General features: G+C 38.3%; 1 protein-coding gene across 1 annotated transcript; it reads left to right on the forward strand.

The window, feature by feature from the left end:
- Window positions 1-2,752: 2,752 nt before the first annotated feature.
- On the forward strand, window positions 2,753-10,085 carry LOC124864097 (tenascin-like). Its single transcript, XM_047358731.1, has 15 exons — window positions 2,753-2,853; window positions 3,954-5,245; window positions 5,332-5,463; window positions 5,537-6,475; window positions 6,592-6,714; window positions 6,835-6,978; window positions 7,068-7,187; window positions 7,276-7,431; window positions 7,517-7,626; window positions 7,724-7,856; window positions 7,946-8,097; window positions 8,182-8,278; window positions 8,382-8,543; window positions 9,406-9,566; window positions 9,656-10,085. The coding sequence occupies exons 2-15, from the start codon at window positions 4,075-4,077 to the stop codon at window positions 9,752-9,754; spliced, it is 3,699 nt and encodes a 1,232-aa protein (XP_047214687.1). The 5' UTR covers window positions 2,753-2,853; window positions 3,954-4,074; the 3' UTR covers window positions 9,755-10,085.
- Window positions 10,086-10,313: the final 228 nt, after the last annotated feature.

Raw genomic sequence — 10,313 nt, forward strand, 5'->3', positions numbered from 1 at the left:
TGACCTCCCAAATGTGCTCAAACAGCATCTGGAAAGACATGTTTGCATGATCAGGTGTATTTTCTCAGGTGTGCAAGAGCTGGTAGGTGCTGAAGTAATCCCTGAAGGCCAGGTCATGGTCAGCAGCGTGATGGTGGTCCATAGGGCAGAAAGGTGTAAAGTTAGAGCTAAACTTGCAGACAGACATTAAATAGAGATGGACCACCCACCTTGGAGTTCATGGGTTTTTGTTTTTTTTCACAACAGGCTGTCATCAGTGTGTAAGTGTGTGTATGAATGGGTGGATGACTGATTGTAGTGTAAAGCGCTTTGGGGTTTATGAGGACTTGATAAAGCGTTATACAAGTTCAGGCCATTTACCATTTACCATCAGCAATTTGTTTGCAGAAATGTCCCCAAAAAATAAAAATCTATTCACTGCATCATATTAGCAATACTTGTGTTTGGAGGTAGATGATTGCATAAAATATGCATTTTAGATTCACATCAGGTTAAGTCATAAGTAAAACAGTGAAGCGAAAGTCCTGTTGGTCTTGGTCCTTTTTAGTAAAACATCTTATTTTTTTGACCACTTACTCATAAGGACACACATTTTCAGAGTTATTACTTGTATTAAGGCAATTTCTGTGCAGATTTTTGCAAAGAAATGTAGCAATAAATAGGCAGGTTTTGTAGAGTTGTAGGACGCAAGGACAGGCAGGAGACAGGTAGAATCATGTTGAAGTGGCGTTTAATTAAAAAAAAGAAAATGGACTTTCCAAATCTGGTGGTACCACCTAGTGATCCCAACAGTGAACAATCCTAGTTAGACATACAGTATGGAGAGTAACAAATGGTTATGATATTCCACTGAAGAATTCCGTATTTTTGTGTGTATTATTTTTCCAATACTTTTCTAGTGAGCTCTAGTGAGCTAAAAAGAACAAGATTATTAGGAATATGAAGAAGAACAAAACTGAAAAATAACAACAGATAAAAGTCTAATGAAGACATTTTTTGTCTCATTGCTTCTCAGTATGTCTACATTATTTAAAACCAGATCAGCCTACCACACCCTCCACACTTATTGGCACTCCTTGTTAAAAATGTCTTAAAAGCCCTAAATTGATCTTTTATTGCATTGGGATAATCTCACTGGGAACATTTTAGAAAAAAAGGTTGATTTTGTGCCTAGTTAGTATTTTGTATGTATGTTTGGAATCCTTGTCCTGGTATAAGGTCCATTAATTACCCGTTTTCACTTTCTGGCAGAGGTAATTAGATTTTTATTCAAAACATTCTGGTATTTCAAATAGTTTGTGATGCTATCCACTGTCATTAAAATTTCCAGGGCTTTTGGAAGCAAAACAGGCCCACAGCATCACAGATCCTCCACCATCACCAACAGTGGACATGAGGAACATTTTCATGTTTCATTGTCTCATCCCTTACTTGTTTGTTTGCTGTCCAGAAGCTCAGTTTTAGTTTCATTTGGCTAAAGCACAATGGGTGCACTGTCAAAGTTCTAGCAGTGTTTAGCAAATTTCCTGCATTTACATTTGTAATACAACAGAAAAGACTTTTACCTGGTACAAATTCCAAACAACCATTTGGCATTTATGAAAGGCCTAATAGATAGGATCTAATGGTTGCTGCACTTTTGGGTCTTTTTTCACCTCCCTTTCCATCCTGTTTGCAGGTGTGGTGCCAATGGGGGGTCCTCACCCTGTGTTGATCGTCATAGTTCCTGTTTAATTTATCGCTCCGACTGTAGATATGGACATAAAGGAAATGAGTAGCCTTTGTTGAAAAGATAATAATTTCCTAATCTAAGACCACTGACCCCACCCCCACAGAAAAAAGATAAATCTACTTCAATTGAAATTTGGATTTTTGTACATTTTTAAGTGTAAGAAAATGCTACTGGAATAAAAATGTATTTACCAGGGTTACCAAAAAGTGCAATAAGAGGGCTCTTTATATCCTATACAACACACAAATGGAAAATGCTTTGTGTTTACATAGTGATCTTACAGCACAAATAGTACAAAACACATAATTATATGAATGCTGGTAAAAATGCAGCACTTTTTAATATGCAGTTAAAGGTGTAATGATCTCAGCTGCTGTTTCTGGCCTCCTGTTAACGCATAAGAATGTCACATATAGTCCTTGTTTGCTCTGAACTCTTTATATAGGTTAATTCATGTGGTTTACAAAAGGTGGAATAGTGGGTGGCCATTGGGTTAGCGATGCAATACCTGCACAGAGGATCCCTAACATCCTGTAGATAGTCGGTTTCTTGCATAACTCACACGCAGTTACATCTCATTACCTCTAACAAACAGCCGATTCAAATAGCCAGGGGGTTTCTGTATCCTAGAGTCAGCGGTGGATACTCACAGTGTTGGGCTTTGTATTCCAGGTGAATCATGGATTTACAGTGTGTACTGATGGCAACTTCAGCTAAAATAAGTCAAGATACTTGCAGAAAATATTCAAACCAAATAAGCCTAACCGCTTTGCTATGTTCTTTGTCTTTGTGTAATAACTGATATATATTGTACCAGAAATTTAAAAAATCTGTATTGTAAACTGTATAGAAATGGAAACTGTCACATTTGTTGTACAAATCAGGGTAAAAATATCACAAGGCCAAAACAAATATTTTCGTGGTGGTCAGGCAAGAGGGACCAGTAGGCATGGCAGAGGTGTGTGTTTGCAATAAAAACGTGTAGGAGGTGTCAATAGGGCCTGACTTTATATTGGGGTCCTTTTTCAACTCTTTCTTCTCAGGTCAGATCCAGTCTGCAAGGGTTGCTTTTGCTCAGATGGCAGGACAGACATAAAGAAAACAACTCATTCATCAGTCTGGTAGGTTTTCTTTTCTGTAATTATTTCAAAGAGATATCAGGAATCATTTGAAGTAATAATAGCACTTGCTCCAAAGGTAAGCTTAGCAATGCTCACGTACTATGTTGCAATGCAGTACCCATGGGGATTTCTCTTGTTTTGTGCGAATTTCAAATTTTTTGTACATTTAGTTCAATGCGTCTGATGATGGAATGACTACAAAGTAAAATGAATGTACTCTATTGCAACAAGTTTGGATTATAGTACTGACATTTATTAAGGCACATATTAATGTGTCTGCAATTTGCTTCTTCATTTATTTCTAACAGAGACTGGATATATGTGTTTTTTAGAGTTTTGGGTTTTGTGGTTTGTGAAGCTTTCTATACCATGAAAGGTATAGTCTCACAGTTCTGTACAGTGATGCTTTGTTACTGCTCTGTGTAGTCTCACTGGTTGGCTCTCTGGATATTCCACTCAAGTCTTGCCTCTTCCTGCTAATTTAGAAATTTGGTTTGCCAAGCTTCTTACATAAACTGTTTATTTTTTCAGGTTTGTGTTTGTGATATCTGTGTTAGTAATTGTTGTTGGAATTATAGACATATGCATGGTTATTGCATGAAAATGCATAACCTATTTGTTAAGAGGACTTTTCATGTCAAAATTACAGCATTGCATAGGTTTTATTTGGTGCAATTTTAACATAAAATATATAGATCAACATAGGAGTACAAGCTGAAAGATGCATTATTCAACCTCTGTCCAATGATATATTCTATTCTGCTTATTAAACGTGGTCCAACTTGTAGCCCGTTTGAAAAAAAGTAGTAAAGACTTGCAAAGGAAATCTCTAAACTAGTTTTCAAAACAGCTGCAGAATTGCAGTGCAGCATTTCTTGGCAAAATACTACCCTACATATGAACTATTCATAAAAATGACTGATGCAAGAGTAGCTTCTGAGTAGTCACTTTATCTGAAGACTGTGAATGGGAACTCTGTGAGCATGAAGCAGACAAGTACTGAATAAGGCCCTTATGCTCAAGAAAAGCCTGCAAACAATTGAAACACATAAAAAATGTATAAACTTTTGATATTAATGATCTTCCATTTTTGTCTCTAGGAAAGTCCCTTCTAACAGCTTCTCACTGGAAGTAAAGAGGAAGGAGAATATATTTTTCTGGCTGCATAACTAACAGACTTCCAAAAGTTATACAACATTCACACAAAGCAGTCATTGCAATATGTTGTTTACTCTAGGACTTCTTTTCCTTTTAACCCCATTTCCCTCCTTTCAAACCACGCTCAATGAGAAGAGAGATGCCAAAGAAAGTAATGTGACCAAAGCCAATGCTGTTTTCACCCTCTCAAAACCAAAAACCCCTTCCAAACAGAGTGTGCACCCCACCCTAAATCCAAACACAGTAACTGTGACAATTTTGCCCTCTGCAGCCTCCAACCAAAAATCTACAACTGCCAACCCTACAACAACCACCAAAAGCAAGCTTAGTTTTGCAGGACTTCAAACCACTCCACCAACAGCAGGAAAGGCTCCTAAAGCCACTGGCAACAACACCAACAGAGACAAACACAAAGTCAACCAGACTGTTTCAGGTAAGCTGCTATCACTTAGTGAAGAAAAGGCTAGCAAACACAAGCCTGGACCTACTGGAGCTCCAAAAGACCAGTCAACACTCACAAAGCTTTCCTCAGGCAGCACTTTAAAAACCACCAAAAACAAACCTCAACACTTTGACAATCAAACTACATCAGCAATGTCTCCTTCCACCAGTGACGAGAAGAATCCTAACGACAAGCCTCATCAAAATCCTCAGTTTATACCTTCCAGTGCCAGTAAAATCACCAAAGACAAGGTTTCGGCTTCTGGTATCCAGACCGTTCCTGATATTCACCTCACCAGCAGTAATGAGAACTCAAAAGACAAGTCTACTCCAAATGTTCTGTCTTTACCTCCCAGCAGGAGTAAAACTGCCAAAGATAAAGCTACAATATCTACAAATCAGACAGTTTCTGATACCTCCCTTCCTAGTGGTGATGAAATGTCTGAAGACAAGTCTGATCCAAAGAATGTTAACAAACGTGAAAGAGCTGGTGATACCATTACAGATAAAGAAATGGGCACCTCTGCTAAAACTCATACTCCTTCAATCCATGCAACCTGCAAAGACAATGTTGCTCCTTCACAGCCCATTAAACTGATCATTAGGAACGATTGTGAGTCGAGTCACACAAAAGACCTTGAGCTGACATTGAAGCCTGGTGCTCCACTCGTGATGACACATAAGATCAACCTGCTACCTGGTGGGTGTACCGGGGGATGTGAAGCTGAGATGACTGCTCTGAAAGAACGTCTGACCCGACTGGAAACAGACATGTCTTCTCTAAAACAAAAATGTAGCTATGCATTACCTGTATATTACATCTAACATCACACATTGCAGACTGTATTTAATATTCATACTTCTTCTCATGTTACTCAGGTCCATGTTCTGCAAATTGCCCTAATGACTGTAGTGGCAATGGGAAATGTGAGAAGGGAAAATGTATTTGTCATAAAGGATACATTGGTCTTGACTGCAGCAAGTGTGCAAAAGATGCCAAGTGTAGTAAAGGTAAGCATGAATTTGTTGTTACAAACAAATATTTCATTTTACCTCTAACTGACTCTCAAATTCTACTGTTTAGAAGAAGACAAGAAGAGTGGTTCTGAAGAGACGGACTCTACACCAAAAGTAATATTTAATACAACCAAGGGATCTGTGCATCCAAAAGAAGACTATGTACAACTCACTTTTATTCCCCCCACAATCATTTCCCCAACTAAAGCCAATTTTCCTTCAAACACTGACAAAAACAAAGATTTCACAAATATTTCTCCAACACCTGATCCAAAAATTAAAAAGGGAGTAACTACCAGGACATCATCTTTTCCACACCCCCATTTAAAAGATGATCCTCAAGCAAATGTAACACAGAGTGTTGTGCAGAAAACCAACGGCACAAGTAAAAGCGGAGATGGAGGAGTAAAGCAGTCCAATCCAAAAAGCAATATTCCAAAACAAGAAAAGACAGATAAAACTGAAAATGAAAAGAAAAAGGATCTCTCCAATGAAAACAAAACAACTCAAACAACTCCATCAACAAAGGACATCACCAATGTTCTTATGAACAAAACAGGCGTTTATTTCTGTGGGACGAGCAACAAGTTTGGAGGTTTAGGGTCAGTGAAGACTGTGAATATCTCCTCCTCTAGCTTCACCATCACATGGTTAGCTCCACAAAATATGTTCAAGAATTTCACTGTAATCAAAAGACAGTTCCAGACAGACTGTGACAAGGATGAGAATGAGGGGCTCGGAGAGGAAACTATTGAAAGACAATCAATGTCTGGCACTAGGGGCTCAACTGAAGTCCAAAGAAAGAGCACCAACACAGCTGTCTCATCTGGTAAAAGTGTTGAATCAAGATGTAAAACTGAAACCAAGAGGATCTCAAGAGTGGTGCCTGGCAGTGCACGATCGGTTGAATTTAGTCATCTCAAGCCAAACACGCGTTATGTCGTGCACGTTTTTGGCACTAAAGCAGACAGAAGATCCAAGATTCATAGAGTTACAGCAACCACAGGTTATTATTGAAGAAACATATTTACAAATGCTTTCAACACTCTCAAAACAGCAATCACTAAAAAACTGAACAGTAAAATTGTTGTAAATAAAACAACTAATTGTTTCTCTTTCCAGGTCCTGAGCCCCCAACAGGACTGGTTTTCAGTAATGTAACAGAGTCCTCTTTGACTGTTTCCTGGACCAAACCAAGCACCATATTTACAGGCTTCAAAGTAACATACATCAACACAGCAACGGGTTAGTCAAACTAACTTTATTATATGACAATGATATTGATACAAACATAAGAACAAAGTCAGTAAACGTGGATGTGAACAAGATGTAAATGTAACATTATGCTTGTGTTCATATTGTCAGGGAAGAGCCAGTTTGTGACTTTGGACCCTAAGCAGTCAAATGTTGTTCTGTCCACCTTGTCTGCTGGATCATCCTACATCATCAGTGTAGCTACAACCAAAGGAATGGCTCACAGTGATAAACTCACTTCAAATATCACTACAGGTATTGTCAATGAACCACAACCATTTTGATTTATTACTTGGCAACCAAGAAAGGCAATTAATATGTGATGGATGGTATCTTGATTGTAGTACCTGCCCCTCCAACACATCTTCAAGTTATCAATGTAACAGATAACAGAGCAATGCTTCGATGGACACCCAGCCTGGGGAAAGTAGACCGTTTCATTGTTACCTATGAATCCTCCAAGAGTGAGTTTGGAACTGACAGTAATAACAAGAATAAAAATGCAGCTGATTGATTTAAGCATTTGTTTGTTTGTTTGTTTTTTGAGTGCAGCTCCCAATGTGACAGTAACAGTGATGTTGTCGGGAAATTCAGTGCAGTACCAGCTGAAAGGCCTACAGAGAGGTACTCTGTATAAGGTCAAAGTGCGGACCCAAAAGAACAATCTCCAGAGTATGCGAATCTCAGCTACATTTACTACTGCAAATGGTGGGTAGACCGGGAATGACTGAAGGATCCTGAATAGTGCTTACCTTAGTAAACCTAAACTTTGTGGACTTCTCCTGTTTCTCAGTGGTTAAGGCCAGTGAGGTTGGTGCTCGCTCGGCAGTGATTGCTTGGAGAACTTCCACTGTTTATCACAGCTACAGAGTGATCTATCAGGTGGCCAAAGAGGAGGCAAAGGTGGGTGATGATTTTCCTTTACTTGCATCCAATAGTCCAAACAGAGGTCCTACAGTTTTCGGGGTACAACTGGTAACTCTCAGCATTTCTGTGTTAGGAAGTAATCCTGGAGCCAACCATCACTGAGTATAAACTCACCAGCCTGATGCCTTCATCATCTTATTTTGTTGTTGTACAAGGCGAGAAAAATGGAAAGTATACATCACTTGTCACCTCACAGTTCACCACTGGTAATTATTTTTTTTTAACAATTTAGATTATATTACTTAGACTCACCTATTCGTGATACTTTAAGAAACATTTTGTTTTTGTCTTCTAGGAAAATTGCGTTTCCCTTTTCCTACTGAATGCTCACAGGAATTACTAAACGGAGCTCTGGAGTCAGGTGAAGTGAGCATCTACCCTCAAGGAAAACAGGGGCGAGCAGTGAGAGTCTACTGTGACATGGAAACAGATGGAGGCGGATGGACGGTAGAATAAACTGCTGCTATGACTTAGATATTTAACAAGCCAGTTGGTTAAACAGGATGCAAAATTAGTTTCTGTGTTTTGTAGGTTTTCCAGAGAAGGATTAACGGAAAAACAGATTTCTACAGAACCTGGAGTGAATACAAAGCTGGCTTTGGAAACTTAAGTGAAGAGTTCTGGCTGGGTATTGTTGGACAATATTGCTCATATTATCATCCCTATCCAAATCCAAATTGTATCCACCCATGTAACTTAATTACAATTTTGTTTCTCTTTTCTGCGGCCAGGAAATGAGCTCTTACACATCCTGACCAGTATAGGCCCTGTGAGTTTGAGAGTGGATTTGCAATCTGGAAATGACACAGTCTACGCTCGCTACACCAATTTCTCCGTTGCTTCAGAAGAGAGGAACTATACTCTTACTGTATCCGGATACACAGGAACAGCAGGTGCATTTTCAAAAGACAAGAAACAAGCTTTGCAAACAAGTCTATGAAATAAAAGTAGCTAAACTTATCAGTTTTGCTGAATTTAAAATACTTTACAACCATCAAAACTCATGCTAAACATGCTAATGCTAAAAACTTTAAAATGATAAGAACAGGCTTACATGCAAATGCTAAGAAGGAGTCCAAGTTTATAGATTATTTTGAGATTTTCCCTCCTGTGGTGTTGTATATTTTGTTGAAGATTAAGAAATTATTAGGCAAAATAAAAAATGTTGTGATGTCTCCAAAATCCTAATAAAAATAGATGATACAGCTCTTTGGCTAGCCTATCTGGAAACCATTGAAATGTTATTTAGTAGCTAAAACAAATAAAGGTTGATATTTTTCACCTAAAACCTGGTTATTACTCCTCAACAGACTGAGTTGTGACACTTAATAATGTAAACAATGTAGGAATTCATGTGTGTCACCCAACAATGCTGCAGTCGCGTGTTTGTGGGCTTTATCATATATTCCATGTTTGCCTCAAGTTACAGATTAGTATCTAGTGTCATTGTGAGTTATTGCGAATTTCAGAAACCTTACTTTTGATAAACTTTGAGACTTTTAGCCTAATCATATCAAGAAATGTAAATATTTTGAATTTTTTTCCCAGCTGTAGCGTAAAATCCCTAGCTAATCATTTGTTCATCTTACTGTGACCCATTAAAATTTTTATAGGATTCATACTTTCCCATTCATAAAATGTTTCTACCTTTTAAATCTACAGGGATTTCTGAGCACATTATTGATAATAACAATTTGGTGTTTCTTTTTAATTAAACATCCAGCAGATCCTCATTTGGATGCTTTTCTTTGTCAGGTGACGCAATGAGATACCATAATGGACGTCCATTCTCAACCCGAGACAGGGAACCGGACCTTGGACCCCACTGTGCCAAGACTTACTTGGGGGGCTGGTGGTACAAAAACTGCTATAAAGTCAACCTCAATGGCCTTTACGGCATGAACAGCAAAAATCAGGTAGGGACCTATCTCAAAATTTTTCTACTACTCTGGGACTTCAAATGGACCACATTACAATGATTTCTTGTGTTTGTTTTCTGTCTTAGGGAATAGTCTGGATAGACTGGAAAGGCAAAGACTCATCCATTCCCTTCTCTGAGATGAAGTTCAGACCTTCCCAGTTCTCCCCTCCAACTCATGGCTAAAGATGCTTCAAGCTCCAAGATTTGTACATATCTGTCTCTGCTTGCCTTTACCCAGATTAAATTCCATGAGAGGATTTTTTTAAGATACTACTGGCGCGATCAGTGTATTTGGTTAAGTGTGAAAGATGTTTTTCTGAGCTGTTCTCATGGTAAATAAAACAACAAAGTGGATAAATGGTTCATTGTATCTTTTCTATGCTAATCAAACATTTTGCTCAGATGAGACATGATCTGTTTTAACTCTAGACAATGTATATGCACCACACACATTAATCCCACTGTTACTGTATTATTATGCACTGCCAAGTGGAATAAATTTAGCTAAAGTGGGTCTCAGGTGTTTTGTTTTGTTTTGTTTTGTTTTGTTTTGGGTTTTTCTTTGCATTTTTTTCATAGAAACTGAAACAGTTTTGCAGAAAAAGTGTTTGGCATGCAGATAAACACCAGGATGACTAATTGACATGTACAGAGAGGAGTATTTGTATACCCTTCAAGGCGTTCTGAATGAGTTTATCAGGTTATCTCTTGTTACGTGTGCCAGACTCATCACATCATTAGA

This window comes from Girardinichthys multiradiatus, chromosome 3 (genome assembly GCF_021462225.1).
Source record: "Girardinichthys multiradiatus isolate DD_20200921_A chromosome 3, DD_fGirMul_XY1, whole genome shotgun sequence".
Taxonomy (NCBI): domain Eukaryota; kingdom Metazoa; phylum Chordata; class Actinopteri; order Cyprinodontiformes; family Goodeidae; genus Girardinichthys; species Girardinichthys multiradiatus.